This window comes from Mixophyes fleayi, chromosome 3 (assembly GCF_038048845.1).
Source record: "Mixophyes fleayi isolate aMixFle1 chromosome 3, aMixFle1.hap1, whole genome shotgun sequence".
In the NCBI taxonomy this organism is placed as follows: domain Eukaryota; kingdom Metazoa; phylum Chordata; class Amphibia; order Anura; family Limnodynastidae; genus Mixophyes; species Mixophyes fleayi.
The window spans coordinates 256,704,550-256,731,922 of NC_134404.1; the positions used below are offsets into that span (position 1 = coordinate 256,704,550).

At 39.8% G+C, this 27,373-nt stretch overlaps 1 protein-coding gene across 7 annotated transcripts in view; it reads right to left on the reverse strand.

The window, feature by feature from the left end:
• The window catches only part of TULP4 (TUB like protein 4), a 248,047-nt gene that overhangs the window by 113,934 nt on the left and 106,740 nt on the right, over positions 1 to 27,373 (reverse strand). For all 7 annotated transcript variants that reach the window (XM_075203474.1, XM_075203477.1, XM_075203476.1 and 4 more), the window contains one exon: positions 10,716 to 10,844. In XM_075203474.1, coding sequence (XP_075059575.1) covers positions 10,716 to 10,844 — 129 coding nt within the window. The remainder of the gene's footprint in view (positions 1 to 10,715; positions 10,845 to 27,373) is intronic.

Here is a 27,373-nt window from a genome sequence, read left to right on the forward strand (position 1 = left end):
TAACAGGTAAGACAACATGACTTCAGTAATGGAGACAGAAATGTAAAAGACACTTCAGTCTCTAGAGATTCATCAGCTGCTTTTCTTTAACGCATAGTTGCCTACTCTCCCGGAATGTCCGGGAGACTCCCGCATTTCTGGGAGACCTCCTAGAGAGCAGGGCAACCTCCCGGTTCTCGCCCCCCCCCCAATAGATAAGTGGTGGGGGCAGGGCTTAGTAACGCAAATATGGCATAATCTAAGCCCCACCCCCTGCTGTAATTGCCCAAAATTGTGACAATTGTTTAGGGGCAGGGCCAAAATGATGCCCCCTTAGTTGGCGGGTGGAGCAGTAGTTTACACTGAATGTCAGGCATGACGTCACGCCCAACATTCAGGGAGGAGCAGCGCAGAGAGGACCAAGAAAGAAGAGAGAAGAGAAGAGAAGAAAAGAAAGAAGCTAATACAAAGGTAAGTAAAAAAAGGGAGGACAGCAGAAAAGCACATGGAGAGAGGCACAGCATGAGGAAAAAGGGGGGAGAGAGGCACAGCATGAGGAAAAAGCAGGGGAGAGGCACAGTATGAGGAAAAAGGTGGGCGAGAGGCATAGTATGAGGAAGAAGAGAGGAAGAGAGGCACAGTATGAGGAATATGAGTAAAAATTGGGGAGAGAGGCACAGTATGAGGAAAAAGGGGGGAGAGAGGCACAGTGTGAAGAAAAAGGGGGAGAGAGGCACAGCATGAAGAAAAAGGGGGGAGAGAGGCACAGCATGAAGAAAAAGGGGGAGAGAGGCACAGCATGAAGAAAAAGGGGGGAGAGAGGCACAGCATGAAGAAAAAGGGGGAGAGAGGCACAGCATGAAGAAAAAGGGGGGAGAGGCACAGCATGAAGAGAAAGGGGGGAGAGAGGCACAGCATGAGGAGAAAGGGGAGAGAAGGGAGAGAGAGAGACACAGCATGAGAAAAAAGGGGGGAGAGAGGCACAGCATGAGGAAAAAGGGGGTAGAGAGGCACAGTATGAAGAAAAGGGGGGGAGAGGCACAGTATGAGGAAAAAGGTGGGCAAGAGGCATAGTATGAGGAAAAAGAGAGGAAGAGAGGCACAGTATGAGGTATATGAGGAAAAATTGGGGAGAGAGGCACAGTATGAGGAAAAAGGGGGTAAGAGAGGCACAGTATGAAGAAAAAGGGGGGAGAGAGGCACAGCATGAAGAAAAAGGGGGGAGAGGCACAGCATGAAGAAAAAGGGGGAGAGGCACAGCATGAAGAGAAAGGGGGGAGAGAGGCACAGCATGAGGAGAAAGGGGAGAGAAGGGGGAGAGAGAGACACAGCATGAGGAAAAAGGGGGGAGAGAGACACAATATAAGGAAAAAGGGGGGGAAGAGGCACAATAGTGGGGACTTTTAATTTAATATGGGGTAGTTCGGGGGCTACTGAATGTGGGGGTGCTTTTGGGGAGAATGTAGTCTCTTTATTAAATGTGCCTATGAATTATTTAATGGCAGTGATGGTTGTGGGAAATAGGTATATTTGTGAAATGTAAATACTATTAATTTGTTGCTGGGGCTGTTTGTAGGGAGGGAAATAGGTTTAATTATTAAATGTGAATACTATTATTTTAATGTTGGGGCTGGAAGAAGGCCTAATTATTAATTGTGGGTGGTATTGATTTAACGCTGGGGCTGACTGTAATTTTCGAAACGTACCCATTTTTTTTCCAAATAGGGCCCCCAACATTCCAGGATCCAGAGACGCCGCAATTAAAGAAACCTGCAGCCACAGGTGGTGAAAGTGAGAAGAACAGGTAGGAGAGAGCAGGAGAGTCTGTGAAATGTTGTCATTCTAGTGGGCCAATCCCAATTTTTGGTGAACGTTCAATGGTGTACACAACATTACAGTGTTCATTTCTGTAGGAGGGTGGCCTGGCCACGCCCAATGATGTATAGTCACGCCCCCAATTGTATGAACACACCCAGTAGTAAATTTTTTTTACATTCTTGTCTATGAGGGGGCCCCATGAAGTTGTTGTACCGGGGCCCTGAATTCCTCTTGGCAGCCCTGGGCGCCATTTAAATTATATGCTAAGAAATATATTTAAAAAGGTAACACTGCACACAAAAGTTAATATTTCCAAATTTATACAGCTATTATTTGCAAATTATAGTTATTGAAGGATAACCATAAGGTACCTTGTTATTCAGAGTGCAAAAGAACATGCCTACTGTTGTTTTTCATCAAGTGTTAACAAGATTTTCCTTCATGTGATAGATAGGTGGGGGTACCAGGCACAGACAATAAAGGTTAAGCACGTCTGAGACTGTTTGAATATTCCTGTGTTGAGCTGTTTAAATGCATTATTGTACCAGAAAGAGCTGTGAGTCACCCCCTGCTCAAATATAACTGTATGTAATTTAACTGGTATCTCAGTACGGAGGGTCCTGTAGGTGAGCCTGATGTGGTTCAGTGGAGTTCTGTAGTCACTGTTAGCACTGTCACATATGGACCACCAGAGAGAGAGATCCCCTATACCATAGTATTGTTACAGAGTTGCAATAAAAAAAGAAGTAAATGCATTCTAAATTTGTAGTTGACTAGAGGGTGTTTATCCCTTGTTTCAAAAACTTCCTCTTTGCTGATGCGTAGGATCATCACCCAACTGGAATAACTGCACCCTCCAGGATGTAGCAGTTAGATCTGGCATTTTTAGTTTTACACTGTTGCACATACTTGCAAAATAGTTAAGACTTAGTGATACAGAGCATCACATATATTTAAAATTTGCTTTCAACCATAATGAAGCAGGAAAGTGAATAACAATGTCCTACCCCCCCCCCCCCCCAGCTCCTGGCCCAATCTTGTTTATGCCTTGTCGATTCTTTTGTCTGTTTTGTGCCCCAACGGCCCCAGCTCTCATTCTTTGCTTTATGACCGGGTGAGCTTAACCTGCAGCAACAGCTCTTATCATAAGTTTAAGTGTAAGGTTTGGCTCTTTTTTTTTTCTTAAAGTAATTTTATTAGGGTTTTCTCAAAACAAACAGCAAATTTGACACAAACCAAGAGAACGTATAAACATGATGTATACATATGAAACTCCAAAATGTTTGCTCTTCAGCATAAAAAAAGGCCCGGAGTAACTATTTGTGATCAGGTATGTTATACCTAAGAAGGAAAAATGTTGTTTGTTTATATTTTTTAGAGGGAGGGGGAGAAAAACAATGGGGGAGAGAGAGGTTTTAGGGGTGGGAAGGGGTGAAGGAGAATGTTCTACTCATTGTTTTATGCATTAGATTACGGGGGAGAGTAGTGTTAACCCTTTTGGTTATATGAAGGGCAAATTAAGTTAGGTTTCTCCACAACTTATATGCGTAATAATCCTTCTTAAACCCAGCGGGGATATATATCAAAGACGACAGAAACTAATCAAACGGTTGTCAAGGGGGGCTCAACATCATAGTAGTTCGTCCAGGAAGACCATGTTTTTTGGAAGTTCTCTGGTTTGTCTTTGAGAAAAGCTGTGATGTTTTCCATCCTATAGATTGACCATATTATATTTATAGTGGCTGAGAGCGAGGGGGGAGAGGTATTTTTCCATAGGGCGGCAATTAAACATTTAGATGCGTTTAATATATGATTGATAAGTTTTTGCGTGGAGCGACTAGTGCCCAGAAGCCGTCTAGGGAGAAGCGAGTATAGGGGGGACTTGGGCATTTCAACCTGTGTAATATCCTTAATGAGATTATAAATTTGTTGCCAATAGGGTCGTAATTTAGGGCAACACCACCAAACGGGCAACAGGGTACCCCGCATCCTCTCCAACATCGGTCGCTAGACACCGCGAAGATAGTGTGGAGACGAGAGGGGACTAAATACCACCTGTAGAAAATCTTGTAAGAGTTTTCTTTTATCCTAACTGATATGGATGACTTAGCTATATAAGCTTTGACCATTCTTTGGTAGTCAAGGTCTCCCCGGTGTTCCTCTCCCAGGCAAGTTCATGAGGGTATTTTTCAGGCTGGCCAAAGTTGTTAATCAATTGATACAAGGTGGATATTAAGCCTCTAGTTGTTGGGGAACAGCGACAAAGATTCTAGAGCAAAATATCGGTCCGAGGGGAGAGGTGCTTTTAAGGATCTATATAGGTGCCTAAGTTAAAGATACTGATAGAAGATTTTTTGGGGTAAATGAAATCTTCTCTGTAAGTCTGAAAACGTGGGGAAAACCCCAGCTGGGACCAGATCCCAGATAAAGAGCAAGTTATGTGCGGACCAGTAATGAAACATTTTATGATCTACCCCTGGTTCAAAGTTTTTATTGTTCCAAAGTGACAAGTGACAAAGGGACAAGCAATGGGTAATCAGATTGCAATTTATAGGTCGCCTGATCCCAAATTGAGACTGAGAAATGAGCAGACGGAAGCTGGGCTAAACATCTAGTCCTATGCTGGGATGGCACCCAGAGAAGGGAGTATGGAGAATATAATTGTAATATATCTGCCTTAATCTGCGTCCACACTCTATAATGAGGGCGTGAATGCCATAAGATACATTGCGCCATGTGCGTAGCTCTATAATACTTTATTATGTTTGGGAGGCCCAGACCTCCAGAGGTTTGATGTTTGGAGAGTATACGCATTCGCACTCTAGGCTTACGCCCTGCCCATACAAATTTAGATACCATTTGCTGAAGATGCTGGAGGACATGTAAGGGAACCTGAATTGGGAGTGTTTGCCACAGGCAAAGTAATCTGGGTAATACATTCATTTTAATTGAAGCCATCCTGCCAATCCAGGAAATATGAAATCTATTCCATTGTGTTAGGTCACTCTGAATTGCATTGATTAATCTAGGGAAATTGGCCGTGTACAGAGGAGTAATTCTTAGTTATGTATATTCCCAAATATTTGATCTTATTGTGTTGCCACCGAAAGTTATAAGTGGTCTTAAGTGGTTGGGTTATGTGTTGAGGGTTATTAAGATCTAAAATTTCAGACTTGTCCGCATTAATTTTGTAGTTCGATAGGGAGCTATAGAGCGATATTTCTTCAAAAAGGTTAGGCCATGAAGAGTGCGGGCTAGTTAATGTAAGTATAACATCAACAGCATATAGGGCTATCTTATTATCCCTAGAACTTGTAGGAATACCCGTAATTTCCGTATTGTTTCTAATTCTAGCTGCTAAGGGTTCCATAGGGCAAAGAGTAAGGGTGATAGAGGGCAGCCCTGGTGAGTGCCATTACTTATGTGAGACCGTTCGCCAATACTGTAGCTGTTGGGTTATGATACAGCGCCGAGATCCCCTTACAAAAGGAACCTTGGATCCACAAAGTCTTCCTAAAGTCTGCTGAATAAATGGCCAAGCCACTCTATCAAAAGCTTTCTCAGCATCTAGAGCGACCACCAATGCAGGGAGAGATGCACTATTAGCAATATTGATTAAGTCTATTATTCTTCTTGTGTTATCTGAAGCTTGCCTTCCTGGAACAAATCCGACTTCATCCGGGTGGATCAGTGAAGGGAGAACAGCCCCTAGTCTATCTGCTAGTATCTTAGCAAAAAGTTTTAGATCAACGTTAAGCAGGGAAATGGGTCTATAGTTACTCACTTCCGTCGGGTCTCTGTCCGGTTTAGGTATTACGACGATCCCTGCTCCGGTGGTAGCTCCATCAAATTTGCCCCCTTCAAGTACTGAGCTAAATAACCCTGAGAGCATGGGGACTAGGTGGCGAACAAATTTTTTGTAATATAAGGAGGAAAATACATCCGGACTTGGGGCTGATTGACGTTTCAATGCTTTAATGGCCTCTGTAATTTCTTCTGAGGTAAGCTCTGCATTAAGGGTTGACAATTGACTTCTACTGAGTTTGGGTAAGAGACAGGAGCGGAGGTAGCTCTTAATATTTGCTTTAAGCTGGACTGGATCTTCTATTGTTGGTCTCAAATTGTATAAAGAAGCGTAATAATCCCTAAACCGTTGCGCAATCTTTTGGGGATCATACAGAGAAGAGCCCGTAGAATCTTCTAATGTCATTATTCTGTTGCGCGTGTGGCGGGCACGTAGTTTGCGTGCCAGGATAGTATCAGCTTTGTCGCCTTTTTCATAATACTTTTGCTGTACCCATAAAAGCGTCTTAGCTGCCTATTTTGATCGTATTTGATTAAGCTGTCACTTGAGAGAGAGGGGTTTTGAGTATAGCTTCTTTTTAGGATTTATTTGATGTAACTTGCTGTATGTGTTGCTCGAGTTCGCGTAGGCGCTCTTTTTCTTTCTGTCTTTGCTGCGCTGCCAATCTGATAAAGATACCGCATATGGTGGCCTTATGGGCTTCCCATAGTATAGACTGTGATATCTCAGGGGACGCATTTTGTGAAACATAATCAGTAATAGCCTGAGATATCTGAGTGATATGCTCTTTCTTAAGAAGTAATGACTCATCTAGCCGCCATCTAGGACGTGATTGTGAGAGCCGAGGTAAGTGCAAAGACAGCTCAATTGCCTCATGGTCAGACCAGGACACCGGGAAGACCCGGACATCTCCAAATTTCTGGGTTGTCTGATGATCTACAAAAAAATAATCTATTCTTGAATACAGATCATGAGGGGCCGAATAGTGAGTGTATTCTCTGGAAGAAGGGTATAGAACTCTCAGGGCATCATACAAATTGAATAGCTTCAATTGGTCTCTCAGCCTGCTAGACTCTTTAGAGCGTCCTGGAGAGATATGAGTTTGAGCGGATTTATCTAGTGTTGGGTATAGGATAGTATTAAAGTCCCCTCCCACTACAGTCATACCACCCGCATGAGAGGATAGTTGCTGAAAGAAATCTGTGTAAAAAGCTCCCTGTTGCACATTTGGGGTATATACTGAGGCTAAAGTTATGGGATTCTGATTCAAGGTACCTTTAAAAATGACATATCTACCGAGAGGGTCAGATATTTGCGATTCAATAGTCAACGGAACTCTACTATGTATCAAAATTGCTGTGCCTCTACGTTTTGCGTTTGTAGAAGAGTAAAAAGCATGTGGATAGGATTTAGAGGCCAATGAGGGATGGGGGTCCTTAAGGTGCGTCTCTTGCAAGAAAATCAAGTCTGGGTTCTTCCTTTTAAAATATTGTAAAGCCATTGTACGCTTATTCGGAGAGTTAAGACTGTTGACATTAAGAGATATTATTTTAAGACTCATGGGGGATATTCATGTAGGAAAAGCACTGCTTTAATAATGAGGTTGAAGCTTTTATTTAAGTCTAATAGCTGGATGCGGGGAAGGGAAGACACATGTTTGGCTCTTTTAAAGGTTTGAGAGCTGCACATGCAGCCCTTGAAAGGTATCAGGTTGCCCATCACTGCTCTAATTTATAAGATAATAATATGCAAAAAAAAAAAGTTATTTGCATCACACAACATAATTCACAGGAGCCAAGCGCCAGATGAAATACAGAAAATAATTTCCTTATAAAAAAAGAGTAGGCTTGGCATGCATTATAGTGATTCTGTCTCAAAGTTTCAGAATGTAGGAGACTAGCATGGTTTTAACAGACAAAACACGTAATATGTCTTTGATTTGACCAGTCTATATAATAGTAATAAATAAAATTACTTAAATGTTGATGGAAAACTGGTTTTCTCCTCAGTGAGACAGACCAAGTCCCCACCTAAAATAATTGTGAATAAAACAATCTTAAACATTACTGACCATAAAACAAATACATGTAGTGCAAATATATATAATCCAAATGTGCAAAAAATCTGATTGAAATAAAATACTAATTATCATGTGATGAAGGTCTGTCCTCTTCTTTTATGTTGTGATTCATTCAGAATGATTTTTCATAGTGATAAACATGTGTGAAAGATACATACAACAAAAGAAACCACCTCTGCTAGCGCTCTGTACACCAAAAAAGCAGCCGAATTGTTAAAATAGTAGGGTGTATAACCTACAAAAATACATAAAATACAATAATATATAACTTCCAGCGCTAATAGGAACTCAAAAAGTCACGAGGACATATTATATAAACAAAAAATTCACAAAGATATATTGACATTTGAAAGAAAAGTGTCCATAAATCTCAAGTCTATAGTAGAATGGAAAAATCCCATAGATGGTAACCAGGTTAACGTGTTCACATTATTATGTGATGCACATGATTGTTTCTATTGGAAGTTTTTATTAAAGCTGAAGTAATACAATATTACGCTAGATGTGTCTTTTCTCTTCGGTTTTATAACTATTTGATTATCCCTGTGGGATGCGGAAGGAAGGAGCAAAGATATCCCTGAATGCCTACAATATCTATATCATCTGGTAGGAATCAAACCTTTATTATTATCACGGAGGTGTCGTGAGGTGCTCATCACGTTACAACAGGGATTTGTTTAACCTGGTTACCATCTATGGGATTTTTCCATTCTACTATAGACTTGAGATTTATGGACACTTTTCTTTGAAATGTCAATATATCTTTGTGATTTTTTTGTTTATATAATATGTCCTCGTGACTGTTTGAGTTCCTATTTGTACTGGAAGCTATATATTATTGTATTTTATGTGTGAAAAAAAAACATAAACATAGTGTGATACTGTATATTGACAAAAAATATTCCACTCCAAATGGTGTAATTGTTGTGATGAAAATATTTCAAATATTCCTTTGATTTATTCCCCCTATAGGGGATACTACCAATTCTTATGTTTTTATTGTGTATATTAAAGCTGAAGTTTTACAATATCACACTAGATATAAATGTTATCATTTTTATGCCTGATCACCTATTGGTGAGATATTTACCATGAAACAACTGGAATCTGATTGCTGAATATTTTTAGATACAATGCTCTCAATAATTCTACTGTCCAAGTTTACACACAATGGAAGTCTGAAGCTGAAAATCACAATTCATTGTAAAAAGGAGATGTTTGATAAGCACAGAAATATATTATTTTTGTAAGTGCACTCCCTATAGGGGGAAGAAATCAAAGGTATATTTGGAATATTTTCATCACAACAATTACACCATTTGGAGTGGAATATTTTGTGTTAATATACAGTATCATGCTATGGTTATGTTTCCTTTTCACACATGATTATCACTATGAAAAAATCATTCTGAATGAATCACAACAGAAAAGAAGAGAACAGATCTTCATCACATGATATAAGTATTTTATTTCAGTCGGATTTTTGTTGCACATTTGGATTATATATATTTGCACTACATGTATTTGTTTTATGGTCAGTAGTGTAAGATTGTTTTATTCACAATTATTTTAGGTGGGGACCTCACTGAAAAGAAGAACAGTTTTCCATCAACATTATGTAATTTTATTTATTACTATGCATGTAGACACCATTAGCGCTTGAATATTTATTAATTCTTACTTTTGATCATTCAGCATTGGGAAGTGTATATCCATTTTAAATTAGTAGAGCTGCTCATAGAAGGAGCCCAGGATAAACTCAGTATCTTCTACACTTACAGCCTATATATAATAGACACCCTTGCTTTTGTGGACCACCAAATAAAGTAAAAACAGGTATAGAATACAAACCCACTAATCCAGATGCATCAAGAATGTGGATTTGTGTAAAATAATCCAGCATTTCCAAACACCTGTGGAAAACACAGGTAATGATTTAAGAGACCAAGTGCACATCAATTTTTAGATAACGTACCAAACAATTTAGTTCCAATTCACACCAAGTCTCACGAAATTGCAAATCTGCTAGACCTCCAATTACATTGATGTAACAATTACATTACATTACTTTAAAAAAAGATTGAACCTGAATATAACAAGAGGATTATGTGAAGAAAATAGCCACCTCATGTAGATAAGACGCCATGTAATCAAAGACTTTATACCTGTGAAAATGTCTCCTAGAGAAAGTCATCAATTTAACCTTACATTGAAGGGATTATTTCCGCTCTTCCATGAAAAAGAAAATCAATTACTTATTACGTGGTGTAATTAACACTGAATTCTGGTAACACCTAATATGAGAATCAGAGGGCTGCATATCAATGTCAAATGCAATTATTTATTATTGAACACAAAAGCAGAACCGGCAACTTTAATGACAGAAGGGGCAGCAACCAAACTTTGCTTATTTTGCATTTGTGAGAGATCATAAAAGCGCTGATCACACGTCTCATTGGTGTAGCAGCCATCTTCTCTGAAATTTCCTAATTGTTTTTATCTCTGTTAACACCAATGCCAATGTGTTGCCTCTGTTATACGTACCCAATATACACAGAGAGTGAAATTTACCACAATATAGTATATCAAACTTAAAATGGACACATGATCGTCCATAGATTTTGTCACAGTGAGCGGGACTCATCTTTAACAATTAAGGGGGTCTTGCGTCCATACCAGTGAAGGGGTTAAAGCACTACCCCAGATAAATGTGTTTTATTAAAAATAAATAGATAAATAAATAAAGCCCTTCCCCTAACTAGCATAACCTGTTTCCGCTGTACTCACAGCTATTTATACAAGCCAGGAGAGGCAGGATTTTATTAAAAACAAACAAAAAAGTTTGACTGAACTTTTTAAATTGTAAATTATTAGTTAAAAGTTTTGATTCTGACTGGATGGCACTATTGAATTTGTATCTATAAATGCTATCCATTTAATACATTATAATACATCTGTTCGACACTCATCATGGAGGATTGCCATATACCAAGTGCATTAATTCACAGCCGAAATATCAGATTTACTGCCCACCTGTGCTCCTCGATCATTGACCAGTTCCACAGACCATCTGCCTTCATACTGGATCCACACAAATATTCCTCCATCTGCATCGCAGGTTGCCAGCTTTTGGAAAGGTTCGTTCCATCTCACTAGCACCACCTGAAAAAAAACACAAACAAGATCAATCAATGTTTTCCAAAGACTCTGTGCATGAGATTAATTCCTCTTCCCTTGCTATGACTCATTAACTTTTAATTTATCTCTTGAAGTTAATACTGTCAACCATTTATCACAGCATGCAGAAGTCTATACAGTAAACTTTAAAGGTACGCTGAAGAGAAGTGTGCACCTCTGAAATACAAGTGATCAAACCCAAAGATAACAGGTGTCAAGTGGAGCACATACAACAAATTGCTTGAGTTTTCCATGTTTTTTGGCATTTATACATATATGTTTAACAAAAAAGGCAGACACCTTATTGATTTTGCACTTTAATGCTGAACATATATTTCCAAAAAAAGGAAGATACTCTCACTTTAAAGTGGACCAGTCCTCAAGACATAAAACTGCACTCAGGTCTTTAAAACATAAAATTCTTAGATTTCCAAAAATTATATAGTATCTTGGTATCACATGTTATCATGTACCTAAACACTGTGGTAGAGACAATCTCTAATTAAACTGCAAGAAACTGTTGAATTTTTTCTCTCTTCATATCCATGTTGCCCAAAATGGTATTAGATTGAAAAGTTTAGAGAGATACTATAAAAATAGAACTTATATAAAAGCTATAAAGGACCTAAAAAAAAAGGAGGAGGAAAACTCAATGGCCCCACATTTTCAATAAATTCAAAAAGAAACTTGTACTGGAAATCTCAATATAGAAGTTAAAATACCTGCAAAATCACAAACACATAGGTGAGTAGTATATTAAAGTATATAGTAAACAGATGTTGTCAAACAGAGAAAAATAGACCTCCAATCAATCAAGCTAGCTTATTGCATGGAAAAAAAGTATATGAATTGCACTTACAGATTAATAGACATAAATTGTTCTAAAAAGTGAAGATGAAGTTCTTCCAGTTTAGAGCAAATGTACAAGTACAGTAGGATAGGGAAGGTGATGTGATGTTTCCATCTATGAGTTTTAAAACAATACTCATCAGGCAACAGCATGTGTGTAAGGGAGGAGGTAATCCTCTACACACACACATATACAGGGCCAAAAGTATGTGGACACCTGAACATCTCATTCCAAAACCATGAGCATAAAGATGGATTTGGTCCTCTCTTTGCTACTATAACGGCCTCCACTCTTCTGGAAAGGCTTTCAATTACAGTTTGGAATATGGCTGCAGGGATGCAGGGATTAGAATCCATTTAGCCACCAGAGCAATAGGGTGGTCAGGCACTGATGTTGGACAATAATGGCCGGCTTGCAATCGGCGTTCCAATTCATCCCATAGGTGTTAGTCAGGGCTGTGTGCAAGCCAGTCAAGTTCTGCCACACCAAACTCAGGAAACCATTTTTTGAATGATCTCTCTTTGTGCATGAGGGTTTGCCATGTTAAAATAGAAAAAGGCCTTCTTCAAACTTTTGCCACAAACTTGGAAGCACAAAATTCTTTATAATATTATTATATGTTGTACCATTAAGATTTCCATTCTGGAATTAAAGGTCCCAGGCAAAAAATATGAAAAACTGCACCAGACTATAATTCCTCTTCCACCAAACCATACAGTTGGCAGTACACATTCGGTAGGATGTGTTCTCCTGATATCTGCCTAACCCAGATTCGTCCATCATACTGCCTGATGGTGAAGCGTGACTTGTCATTCCAGATAATGCATTTTCACTTCTACACAGTTCAACTGTGTTGTTCTTTAACCCACTCTGTTGACATTTGGCAATGCGCATGGAGATCTGAGGCTTGTGTGCGGCTCCTTTGCCATAAAAATCCATTCAATTAAGCTACAGATGAACCGTTCTTGTGCTGACATTACTGCCATAGTTTGGTACAAGGTAGTGCATGTTGCAAAACAACAAAGGGAAATTTTTACGTGAGTCAGCATTTGGTGCTTCCATTTTGTGAGCTTGTGGCTGATAAAAATCCTAGATATTTTCACTTCACAACAACAGCACTTACAATTGACCAGACCAGTTCTAGCAGGGCAGAAAGTTGACTGCTTTTGCATTTGACAACTGAACTGAGAATTTCTTATGCTGCCTAGATCTGTTCTCCACCTGTCTCACTGGGAACTTCCCTGGAGGGCCGCGAACTGCAGGGTGGAAACTGCTGAAGCCCAAATTCCCTTGCGGAAATCCCTGGCGAATACCTTCCATCCTGTTGACTGACCAACTTCTTGGAGAGGTGGCATCTTATGAGAGTGCCACAATGAATGTCCCTAAGCTCTACAACATTATTATTATTTTTTATAAGGCGCCACAAAAGGTCTGCAGCGCCGTACATGACATATACAGAAAGCAGTGATCCATAACACAAAACATGATACAGGAAGAAAAAAATACAAAGATCAGACATACTGAATGAATAAAAATACAGGTAACATGGTACTGTAGATCAAATTATATGAGAGACAGTGAAGTGAGTTAGAGTGATAGTAGTAATCAACAGGAAGTAGGCCTAAGCTTAAGAAAACAGGGCTAGGGAAGCAGGTCCAGAAGGTACAGAGAGTGATAGAATATTCTAAAAAGAACACTAGAAAAGAGGGCACTGCTTGTGAGAGCTTACATCCTAAAGGAAAGTGAGAGACACAAATAGGGTGGTACCAACTGAGGAAGGGGGAGAAAGCTGGGAAGGGAGTTAGGAGGAAGGCTGAAAGACTTGAATAAAGAAATGGGTCTTAAGGGCACACTTGAAGCCTTTCAGAGTAGAGGCTAACTTGATGGAACGTGGGAGATCATTCCACAGCTGAGGAGCAGCGCGGGCAACGTCCTGGAGGCTGGAGTCAGGAAAAGTGATCAGTAAAGTAGTGAGGCAGCGATCAGTGGCAGGGGGGAGGATTGATTGAGAAATTTGAAGGTGAGGGTGTGGAGTTTATATTTAATTCTGTAGGCCATGGGGAGCCAATGTAGGGACTGGTGGAGGGGGACAACAGACATAGAGCAGCGGGAGAGAAAAATGAGGCAGGCAGCAATATGACCCATTGCACTGCTAATGTTTGACTACGGAGATTGCATGGCGGTATTGTCACACTCCGCTCCCCGGGTACTTCCACCCGAGTCTCAAAACACTGACTATCACTTTAAATCTCTCTTCTTAGCACAGACTGTCAGCCACGCTTTGCACCTTTGATTACTTCACCTGTATTTTAGTTAGTTCTGCCATTGGTCAGCCCTCCTTTATTTGGTCCCTTCTTTCACCTATTCATTGCTGGTTCTTCAAGTCTACACCTGGCTTGATTTGTATGCCTCTTCTGTTATGATCAACGCCTGCTGTCTACTCTGTCTGCACCGCTGACTACTGCTGACTTGTTACACATCCCTGTGGTAAGCTGTGGCTCATCGTTGCTGTATATCTGGACTCCGCTGATCTCTGCTCATCTGTTCTACTTACCAATGGTAATTGCTATGATCAACGCCCGGTATCTACCTTTCCTGCACCGCTGACTACTGCTGTCTCGTTCCACATTCCTGTGGCAAGCTGTGGCTCATAGTTACTGCATATCTGGATTCCGCTGATCTGTTCATCTTCAGTAAACTTCACTGAACTTTGTATTATGGTCCACTCCTTAGTGGTACTTGCTGTGACCAATGTTCACTATGTATTCTGTCTGCACTACTGAACTTCATTGATGGTTCCTACTCTCCTGTATAGAGCCGTGACCCATCATTGTAGCATATTCAACACTTCATTTGAACTTTGTATTTATGTTCCACTCCTTACTACTTACTACTACTTGCTGGGACCAACGCTCATTATGTTTTCTTTCTGCACTACTGAACTTTGCTGATGGTTCCTACTCTCTTGTATACAGCCGTGACCCATCAGCTGCAGTTTGCTCCCTTCACTGAACCTTGTATTTATGCTCCACAATAAGTGGTAATTCCTATTATCAACATTTGACAACTGAACTGAGAATTTCTTATGCTGCCTAGATCTGTTCTCCACCTGTCTCACTGGGAACTTCCCTGGAGGGCAGCGAACTGCAGGGTTGAAGCTGCTGAAGCCCAAATTCCCTTGCGGAAATCCCTGGCGAATAACTTCTATCCTGTTAGACTCCGTGCCTCTAGGGAAGTCTAGTCAATACCAGTTGAGACAGCAGGATCTCACTCATTCAATTGTGAGCAAACCTGACAGGTATGCTTGATTTTACACACCTGTTCGGAATGAATGTGGCGAAATGGCCAAACACGCTAAAGGGGAGGGATGTCCACATACTTTTGGCCCGCACGTATACACACATTCTAACATTTATAACATGATTTTCCAACAAACATTACATGGTTTACCAAATCATACATTAACAAGAATTATTTTATAATCAGTTACCTGTTTTTAGATCTAAATATATTACATGGCAACTTACACTGAAAATGTAATCTTTCACATCACTCCCAACCCCAGTGGAGCACACAATCTATATTCCCTGCCACACGAAAACACATCCACACACATACTAGCGTTCATTTAGTCGAAAAACTGTCACACAGATAGGGCCCAGGTTCGGAATCAAACTAAGTCCCCAGTGCTATGAGACAGCTGTCACTCATCGGACCATGAGTGCCTCTGCTCTTGTGCGTGGTTCCCTCTCCTTCCTGCCGGCGCCTGCCCTGAGCCACGGCCATCCGCCATCTTGATAGGACTGCGCATGTGCAGGATCCCTAAACTCTTATGACCTTGCTTTTAACTTAATTGGTGGATCAATCACCTCTCCCTATTTAAGGCACCTGTGGCCTTTGTATCGTTGCCTGATCTTGATTCTCACTCCCTGTGAGTCTCTAAAGGTGTTTCCTGTGTCCTGCTCGTGTCTTCTGTTTCCTGCTGGATTACTTGCTCTGCTCATCGGCGGTTCCCATACCTGCTATAGACTCCTAGCTCTCCTGCTCGTGTCTTCTGCTTCCTGCTGGATTACCTGCTCTACTCACCGGCGGTTCCCATACCCGCTACAGCCTCCCAGCTCTCCTTCTGTGTCTGCACCGGGACAAGCCTTCCTACTCAGCGGCGGTATGCATACTTGTTATTGACTATTAGCTGTTATCCTGCATATCTGCCTTGGACAAGTTTCTCTACTCAGCAGCGGTATACATACCCGCTATAGACTATTAGCTGTTACCCTGCATATGTGTTTGGACAAGCTTCTCTGCTCTCCAGCTGTATACATACAGCCATAGACTATTACTATTACTCTACTTATCCGCACCTGGACAAGTCCTCACCTCCTCGCAGTGGTACAACTTGCTATCCGCAGACCACTGACTTCCCTGCTACCTACCTGCACCTGGACAAGTCTTCCCATCACAGCAGTGGTACAACTTGCTATCCGCAGACCACTGACTCTTCCGCTACCTACCTGCACCTGGACAAGTCTTCCCATCACAGCAGTGGTACATCATGCTATCTGCAGACCACTGACTCCTCCGCTACCTACCTGCACCTGGACAAGTCTTCCCATTACAGCAGTGGTACAACTTGCTATCCGCAGACCACTGACTCTCCCGCTACCTACCTGCACCTGGACAAGTCTTCTCATCACAGCAGTGGTACAACTTGCTATCTGCAGACCACTGACTCTCCCGTTACCTTCCTTCACCTATGCTCTGCTCTTCTTGGTTAATACCTGCCTCTGCACTATAGTTGCAAGTCGCTAACTTTCCTACCATTATAGCTGCGAGTCGCTGACTCCTATCTACTCCATTGACATTCTCTCTCCACCTGCTGTTGTATAACGTTCCTACTATTCACCCTACTGCCCAGAGGATGGCTGTGTAAACCCCGCCCCTCTGGTAAGCATTATCATCTGGTGAATTCTGGGTAGAACTCCTAGTGCCTGTGACAACAGAAATTCTAACAACTTTGCCACTATGCTGCCAATCACTTTAAATCAGTGGATGAAATCACATACATTTCTACAAATAGTGGTCATAAAGATACAAGGCTAACAAACATTCATCCTAAGGGCCACCAATGACTCATGAATGGACTTGTACTAAATCTGCTGATTATAACACTTAAGTGGATATTCTTATCAAATGATTTGTTGATAAGGGCAATTATATAGATTTTTTTTTATATTCACTAGAGAGAACGGTGGATGCTACAGATGGGCAACAACTACTGATTGTATAACAATCAGACATCTAATTCTAATAACCTTTCAAAAGGAATTTTACCTCTGAATTCCATCAGGATTATAAAAGGGATGAGTTTATTATAAAGAAGCATTGGAAAATTTTAACATCAGATCTTATTTTATCCCATATCTTTCATAGCAATCCCAATTTAATTTACTTGAAAGCAAAAAAAATCTAAAATTGAACTGAAAAACTAGGAATGCATGGAAAATACGTAACCCATGTAGCTTGTCTTTTTGCATTAATAAAACATGCACATTTAAATCTTACTCCAAAAAATGAGAACTTAGAGCCATGGGTGATATTGACTGTAAATACTGTTATGTGCTGTATTTATTAACATGTCCTAATAATAATCAAAATATTGGTAGGACAATTAGACCTGTTAAAAAGAAAGAGTTTACGAACATCAGTGGAAGAACAAATGGAAATCGACATCACCTGGACTCTCTAGACAATTTCACGCAGATCCTGGTTCTTTAATAGATCATGGAATTGAGATTATTCACTCAAGGGACAAGAGAGGGGATTATACAAAATCTATTGATAAAAAGTTATTTTTTTTTACATTTTTTTAATATACAAATGTTAAAGTCTGCTGGTTTAAATGATAGCAGATGTTTTCTTTCATTCTCTGGTTAATGTTACCTATGACAAGCAGTCGTTGAAGTAGGGGTGTATACGGTGGTATGCCATACCGTCAGTTCTCCTACTACTTTCATGACAATACTCTCAAATTCCATTCACTTATATTCCCATTACATTTTTCATACCGCCACATTTAAATTTCCACTTTGACCACTGATGACAAGTGTTTATAAATATCCTTACAGCTTATATGTGTACAATATATTCAACGGTCCACGTGCCAATTTATATTCTTGAACTCTAAAGTGAAAGCCTTTGTTTAACTAAACCATTTTTGCTTTTATTTTTCATTAAACAATTACATTTTCAGACAAGTTTCTGAAATTATTTAGTTTGAATGGCTTGAATCTATAAACTCACATATAGAGGTCAATATGGTCACAACCTATGACACAGACTACAGGACAGCCATATAACATACCAGTAATAAAAAAATAAAAATCTCAACACTTAGTAATACCACTTAGTAATACCACTTTCATACTGCCGCCCCGGCAATATCCCGGGTAGTATCCTCATGCATAGTGGGCCCACAATGACAGGAAGGTCACATTTTGACCTCCAGAAAAAGGGTATGCAAGAAATGTATATGACAGGTGAACATGGAAGTTTCAAACAATGTTTATCTTCCTGAAATGATGTTTGGGGTAGAAAAAAATATTGCAAATTTTCATATTCATTTGTTAAATCTAAATATAGCGGAATTATTGGACAACCAAAGAAATGATGGAAAATAAATATATTTTATAGTCAAAGAAAGTTGCTGACATATGTGTCTTAATAATACAGAACAGGAACAGATAATTATGGTTCAGTGACTTTCACATTTACTGCAATTACTTTAGCACGTGAGACAAACTGATTTTACCCGGAAGAAAATACTCTTGGTAGGACTCAGACAGAAATGACAACAACACCATTATACATGTGAAAGGCATCCTTCCTCACTATAATATGCTACTTCTCTCTATTTGCTCAGATAATTTTCCATCAGATTTCATGAATGCATAGTGCCTTTATCACAACATTTCTCCTGTGAGCGTATTTCTCTACTCTTCATTCTGAACAGCATCCTAATTATCCATACACCATGAGGGAACATCAGGCACTAATTAATACCATTAGATCTTGTCCTGTCTAATGCAACACAGAATGTAGGTCTGCAAATCTTTAACAGCAGGAGCAAAAAGACTACTTCTCTAAAGCAGTAACACAGCCATGTAGTGAACTGTGTTGTAACAATGCAGCAAAATGACTACACAGTTTTGTCCTTAGGTCTACTAAAGTACAAATAAAAACTTTTACCCCCTAATGATCCAAAGAAATAATGAATTTACAATATTCACATATAAAGTTCTTCAGGATGCATACCCCTGGAACTCTTGAACAATACCAGCTACAATACCTGGAAATTACTGATTTAACTACAGCCATCATTTATTATATAACTTTTTGTAAAGAAAAATAGGTGGAGGGTATCATTGGTTGAATGAGAATTTGCTCTTGAGTCATTCAAGTGAACACAATCAGTTCTATATAAACAGAACTTCTGTGCTGTGGGTTGCATGCCACATCCCCGAGTCGAGACAACCACTATAACAAGAACCCCAATACTGTAATAAAACCCTGAGAAGCTTGATTGACAGTTTTTAAGCTTTTTTCATTTGCATCAGTTGGAGATTTTTATATGTATACCAAAACTAGCAGGTACATGAATTGCATTTATACTTTACTATGCTCTTGTCTGTTCAATCTTGGTAACATATCTTGGGGGAGATGTGATCTTCACTTTTGATTTCTGTTTTTTAATAGGGTACATTCCACATCAGATCAACACAATTTTAGAAACAAATTCTACCTTACATTCTCTAATTTCAATTAAATTTGGTATAATAAATGCTGAAAAACAAACAAACAAATCTAAGGCCAGTGGTTCCCAAACTTTTTCAGTTCGCGGGACCCTTAGAGTCTCCATAATTTTTTCAAGGCACACCTCCAAAATAATTACCGAGCAGTCCCGTTTTTTAAGTATTTGAGTCAAAATAACGTAATAAGTATTTAGGTCAGGACATAAATTCTTAGTAAGTTGTTTGCAAAAATAATATACATAAATCCAAGTGAAAAGAATATTTTTATATATTTTTTTCAATTATATTTCGATCAAAGAATAATTTACAGCTAATATTAAGAGAAATAAGATCAAACAAAATAAAACAACAACATGTACATAAATCATCACACTGCAAAAATAATATACATAAATCCAAGGGAAAAGAATATTTTTATATATTTTTTTCAATTATATTTCGATCAAAGAATAATTTACAGCTAATATTAAGAGGAATAAGATCAAACAAAATAAAACAACAACATGTACATAAATCATCACACTGAGCCCCTCGTCATCCACACACACTGTCTGCCCGTCTTCATCCACACAGTCTGCCCCTCTTCATCCACACACTGTCTGCCCCTCTTCATCCACACACTGTCTGCCCCTCTTCATCCTCACTCTGCCCCATCCTTCATTCTTTTGCCCCTCCATTGGTGTTTCTTTTCACCTTCCCCTCCGTTTCTATACTTACCATACTTGGCCTTCTTTCTTCTATTGCTTCTGTCTCATCTTCTACCTTCTTACCAATGCGGTGGTGCCTGAGACCAAGCATCTTCCTCTCTCCTGACGCTTCTCACTGAATATGTCTGGCATGATGCTGGGTCCTGGGTGCCACCAGATTGGAAAGAAGATAGAAGAGAAGACAGAAGAAATAGAAGAAGGAAGGCCAAGTATGGTAAGGAGGGGAAGGTGAAAGGAAACAGCAATAGAGGCCGCCGGATTGGTAAGTTGTTTTTTGCTTTTTGCTTTTTTTGTCCCCTGGCCGCGGCAGCCCTGGGAGCCGTGGCGCACACTTTGAGAACCGCTGTTTTAGGCTGATATGTACACTGGTTTTGAAGTTATATACCTTTAAAGTTTGAGAGAGAGCTTTGTCAAGGTAACCTTGACAAACCCCTTGATATATCTATTTGTTTTTTCACAGAGCACTAGCTATTTCTAATTGGGTCTGGCACCTTCAGCCTTACCCGGACTCTACATTAGATTGCCTTCAACCGCTCTTAAAATCAAGCTAGCATATCTAGCAGTTATAGCATAGTTAAAGTGATTGCCTGTTCAGACTACTTGTATCTGTGAAATCACGATCTTATGGGTACTCCAATAGACGACTCTTTGATTAATAGGGTTATTATATGTTATACATTCATATAGTTATATTTAATATGATTGTTGTTAATTGGATGTTATGTGAACATCCGATTTTTCTGAAGTCATGATAACACATTTGCCCTTATTCAGGCTCTATGGTGGTATAGTCATATAAGATAACATAACCTTTGGACATTTATCTAAGTCCAATTTGGGCAGCACGGTGACGTAGTGGTTAGCACATCTGCCTTACAGCACTGCGGTCATGAGTTCAATTCCCGAGCATGGCCTTATCTTTGAGGAGTTTGTATGTTCTCCCCGTGTTTGCGTGGGTTTCCTCCCACACTCCAAAAAACATACTGGTAGGTTAATTGGCTGCTAACAAATTGACCCTAGTCTGTTTGTCTGTGTGTATTTGTGTGTGTTACGGAATTTAGACTGTAAGCTCCAATGGGACAGGGACTGATGTGAGCGAGTTCTCTGTACAGCGCTGCGGAATTAGTGGTGCTATATAAATAGATGATCATGATGATGATGAATTTAGATAGGCTTTATTTAAGCTGGGAATAATATCTATTAGTTATGTTTATAGTGCTATATCATACTGCGAAAAACATTATTTATTTAAATAATTAGGTGTGATTTAAATATAACTATTGACACCTAGATGATGATAATAAACTCAAGTGGCTTGTAAAATCATTCTATTTATCAAGCAGGCAGAGTCTTTTGCAGTTGATTCGCAATGTTATATTTTTCTTTAATTTTTTTTTTTTTTTATATATTTTTAATTCTGACTTAGGCATACCTTTCCAAAAATGGAATCGGGAAATAATGGTGTGGCTATGGCACAACAGGGTCATGAGCAGGTCAGAATATGGGCGTGATCAGATCCCTGGAGTTGTGCCTATGGTTTCTGAAGCACTAGGCCACCCTTTACTTAGTTAACCTGCTATGCAGAGCAGTGGTGAATAAAACATACTTCTCAATTGTCTACCTCTCATGACAAAGGTGCTGACTTGGGAAGCCAGAAGAGACCCTTCAAATCAGGACTGTCCTGCTCAACTTTGTGAATAAGGGCCAGTTTCACACTGCCATTCAAATAAATGCATGAAAACATGTCAACAATAAACACATTCTAATCTATATCAGTACTTTTAAAACATGTCACCGAACTTGAAAACTTAATTTATTTCTGTGAGAGACCATTGTGCACGCTGTGTTAAACTGCAGATTGCAACAATGTTGTGCTGTATTTTTTTAATTCATGGCAATGACCCATTTATTCCTATGACCCATTCATTTCAATTGAGTTTGGCACTACATGTAGAACCTCCAATGGAATTAATGAACCATATGTACGAATGGAGCTGCACAGCACTGGTAATTGTTTTTCTCCACATGAATAGAGATTCAATTACTCTTTATATTGGTGTGTGATCAAGCAAGGATACCTCGTGACTCACCTTACTGCCAGCCAAACACATTAGCATGAGAAAACCACTTGCAATTGGCTAATTGGTTAAGAGAAATTCCAGTTAATTGATACTTCTCTCATTCTGCCGCAGGGCTCCAAGTGGAGCAATTTAAGTCGAGTTAATGGGTTTGTTACTCTTCTTTCCAGTGGAGGAATTCCATTGGACAAAAGATGTTTGTCTTTTATTTACTTTTTATACTATATTTAAATAAATGGGTAGGTATTTTAGGGGCACCTTAACATTGTGCGCTGGTTCAATGGAAATATTATACGCACATAAAAGCGCTCAGGATCCTACACATAGAGATGAATGAATGTCCTCATTCATATGTCGAGGATCATGTAAGAAATAAAATACACAAAGTATAGTGTAATAAATTCAAAATAGTCTATAAACACACAATGAAAAGTCCCAGAGATGTTCCCAAGACTTGATAGAAAGCTTCCTGATGGTAAGTGGTTAAAATGGGAATAAAAAACTCCTCAGTGTTGTGCATCACACCACCATCTCCCTTATGTGCTATATGCTTACAAGAAGAAATCTTCTTGGGAACATCTCTGGGACTTTTCATTGTGTGTTTATAGACTATTTTGAATGTTTTACACTATACTGTGTGTATTTTATTTCTTACATGATCCTCGACATATGAATGAGAACATTCATACATCTCTATGTGTAGGATCCTGAGCGCTTTTATGTACGTATAATATTTGCCATTGTATATGTGTCTTTGGATTAAGTGGGATCCATTTTTATAAGTACTGAGCAGCCTGGAGGAAGCGCTACAGTTGCACCATTTTTTTTCTGTTATATTGTGCGCTGATTCGTTGAAGTAACCATGAGGTACCAACAGCACGGCTGGCAGTCTCTAGTCCCCAGATGACCATTGACATCACACCTAAAACAAGACTGTTTCTACTGAACTACCATCTCCATTCAACTGCTGAAACCACTGAGCTCAACTGATATTTCTGTTGCCATCTCTGTTCAGATGCTGGACCCCCAAAGCTCCTCTATCTTTGCTGTTACCATCTCCACTTGTCTGCTGGTCCCCACTGAGCTCAACTGTCATTCCTGTTTTAAGCTGCCCACTAAGCTCAAATGTGATTGTTGTTGCCATCTGTTTTGCTGCTGGTCCCACTGAGCATCAGCATTGTGGTCTCACCTTACCTCATTGGTTCCCCCCCCCCTCCCATGCACTAAAATCCATATGCACAAAGTAATACCTAAATACTCACGATCCAGCCACTTCTCATTTTGACTAAAACAACTACTCTCTCCTATGACTAACTTGTCCTGCCCTGATCACGCCTCTTTCTACAACAGATAATGCAGCTGCATCCACCACATAAAGTCTCCACTTATCTAAACCTCAAACATGGCACACCAAACATACCCGTTACCTGCAAAAAGAGCCCCCCCCCCATTAGTTGAGCACCACTGGAGGAAGTCTCAATCCTATGCAGACGTACTCCACTTGAAATTCATTCTTTCGTTTTACAACACTGCCCTGTCACTTGCCATGCAAACATTCTTGACTTCTCAAATACCCACCCAGTCTTCTAAAGCTTGTCGCCTCTTTGCCACCTTTAAATTGCTTCTCTTCCACCTGTACCTCCTCCCCCACGGACTCTGAATTTGTCACCTACTCAAAGACAAAAATCAACATCATTCGACAAGATATTTCCTCATGCCAAATCCCGAACACCACACCCACCTTCTCCTACATTCCCCAGTCCACCCACAATTCATTCCCTTCAGTAACTGAAGAAAATGTCTCTGTACTCATCTCACCCGACAACTTAATCCTCAATCCTATTCTACCCCAAATTCTACATTCTCTCTTCCCCACTGCAGACCACTACTTCAACATGTCTCTCTCCACTAGCACATTTCTATACTCTTTAATCTTACAAATCCAACAAACACCCATTTCATGGCCCAGGCTCTCTCTCCATCTACCATCCTATTTTTCCCCTACCCATTGCCTCAAAAATACTTGATGTAAGCTCTCTCCTAAGCAGAGTCAGCCTATTCTTTTTTTTCAGGTGTTCATTTTTTGATACATTGGATGTTTCTGTTTTCATGTATGTTCTGTTCTTTTTCACTGTCCAGTACTGTGGAACACTGTGGTGCATTCATCATCATCATCACCATTTATTTATATAGAGCCACTGATTTCGCAGCGCTGTACAGAGAACTCACTCACATCAGTCACTGCCCCATTGGGGCTTACAGTCTAAATTTACTAACACACACACAGAGACATACAGACTAGGGTCCATTTGTTAGCAGCCAATTAACCTACCAGTAGTGTTTTTGGAGTGTGGGAGGAAACCGGAGCACCTGGAAAAAACCCACGCAAACACAGGGAGAATATACAAACTTCACACTGATAAGGCCATGGTCGGAAATTGAACTCATGACCCCAGTGCTGTAAGGCAGAAGTGCTAACCACTTAGCCACCGTGCTGCCCACAATTACAAATCAACAATAATAATCTCACATTCCTTGCCCTTCTGCTTTAGAGTGAATCAGCCCAGGCTATCTAATGCTGGGGCTGCTACTAGAGGGTTCCCCCCCTAATTACTAGCTAAGCTTCTCCCATTCATTTAAATACACTAATTTCTACACACTGTAAACCCATCTGAAAGCAGTTTGAGATGAAAGCAACAGCCCTCAACCCCTTCATTTTATGGGAGCTCTATTTTTTTCTCAAAGCAATTTATAGCCATTTACATAAGCTAGTTACACTGGGATATTTGATTCATATCCTATCAGAAAATATTATAGTTTTATTAATTTACAAATGTGCTGAAAAGGCTGTCAAATTTAAAATGTAAGTTGCTTTACAAAAGAACATCTACTAGCACGCAATAAAAAAGAACCACTACTCTTCCGATGTAAAGATGTTCAAGATGATAGAAGCTTATTTTTCAAAGCACCACAGACTTCATGTCTAGAGGGCTGTTGAATAGAATAAGGAATATGTTTTTTGCATCTGGTGAATTTCAAAAGGACAGTTTGCTAGATAACAAGCATATAACACATAAAATATTTTTGAATTTATTAATGAACTACTGTATGTTTAGTGGCAGGAAAATATTCTCATCATTTTCCTGCAGTAACTAGCAATTAAGTGCATGCTTAGGACAGAAGAACAGATCATTCAAACAGGAGTGCATATTGCTCATATTTTAAAACATACTGACAGTAAAACTCTTTATAGATATAAATTATATAAATCCTGAACAAGTTAACCCTGTAACAGGCAATGGCTGGCTATACTGAGAAGAGCATTTATTAGGTGGTACCAGTACCAAGCAAAACTTATACCAAAAATGAATAAAAGAGTGAACTAGGTTTTTTATGATTGAATCACTACACATGTAGCTTAAAAAGAATATTAAAATAGAATACATTTCAAAGATTTAATTCACAAGGCTGATTAAGTCATCACACTCAGTAAACTGAAAATATAAAAGCTTCATAGCTGTTGAAAATGATTTTGCATATTCAAACACAGGACAATTAGAGCCAGAATTAGAATGTAGGCACTCACAGATATTTTTACCTCTTATATTACACTCACAAAAATCACATGAAAAGCACTAGCATAGCGACGGGACATTCTCTGTTGTTAGTCGCATGCATACGCAGAGCTAGGTATTCCGTCACATAGTGTCAGGAGACGTTCTCCAGTTCCGATTTGCACGCATGTGCAGGGCATCGCGTTCTGTCGTGTAGCAACAAGAAAGACTCTCTTCCTGTCTATTGGTTGGTTGCATTCCTCCTGCCGAAAACTGCAGCACCAACCAGGGAGCACTTCACTCTATTTAAAGATCACGCTGACTCCCTTAGGGTGCAGAGTATTTGGTCTTCAGCCTAGCTCCAGCATTTGTTTCTGTTCTTGCTCATTTGGATTCTAACCCTGGCTTGTTCCTGACTTCTCGTTTGGTTCCTGATTTTGGCTTAGAGTGATTCCTGGTTCTGACTCGGCTTTCTGACCATTTTCCTGCTTCTGATTTTGCTGATTGTCTCTCTGATTTTGACCCGGATCTGCTGACTACCATTTGCACTGCTGCATCCAGACTTCCTTTCAGTATTCTGGTGCTCCATCACCGCTGCCTCATTGGACACCTCTCCAGCTAACTGATACCGAGGGCCGAGACCTGCACGCCTCATGCAGCGGAGTCCATACCAGCTTGCCAAGAGATGTGGAGTGGCCGTCATGATCAGGAATTCCGTGCCTTTTCAGCTTACAGCTTCTAGTCTAGACCGTGAGGGCCGCTTCATTACACTAGTGGGCCAGGTAGGACACCAAACTATTACCGTGGCAAATTTGTACACTCCCAACACAGGGCAATCTAGCTTTTTTGACAATTTTTTTTTAGAATTACATAAAATTCAGAAGGGTATTCTTTTAATCGGTGGAGACTTTAACACAATTTTGCCAGAGGAACTGGACAGGTCCGGAACGTGGCATAGCCTCACACCTACTACTCAATTGAAAGCATTAATCAAACATATGGCTGGGGCTGGTCTGTTTGACTCTTGGAGGGCCCTTAATCCCTCAGCTCGTGATTACACTTTCTACTCACCACCCCACAAATCCAACTCTAGAAATAACATGATAATGGGCTGTAGAAAAGTTATTCAACTTCTTACTCATACGGATATACTCCCCAACCCTTGGTCGGACCATTCGATAGTTACAGCTTCGTTTGATCTCCTGAATAATTCTAAAAGTAGCTCTGGAGAATAAATGAATCTCTGCTTAAGCTTCCCTTGTTTAAAGAGCAGATAGGCTCTCACCTTCAAGAATACTTTGACCTTAACCTGACCCGATTCCTCTCTTTCTACCGTTTGGGAAGCACACAAATCAGTCATTAGAGGGGTTATTATTAAATTTGCATCTTTCCGCAAAAAGCAACAATCTTTAAAATTAAATACTCTTAATTCCCAATTGCAGCAGCTCGAACTCACCCATAACAAAATCACTCAAATTCAGTTTATAAGCAAATTCTTTCTGTCAGAGGTGAAATCC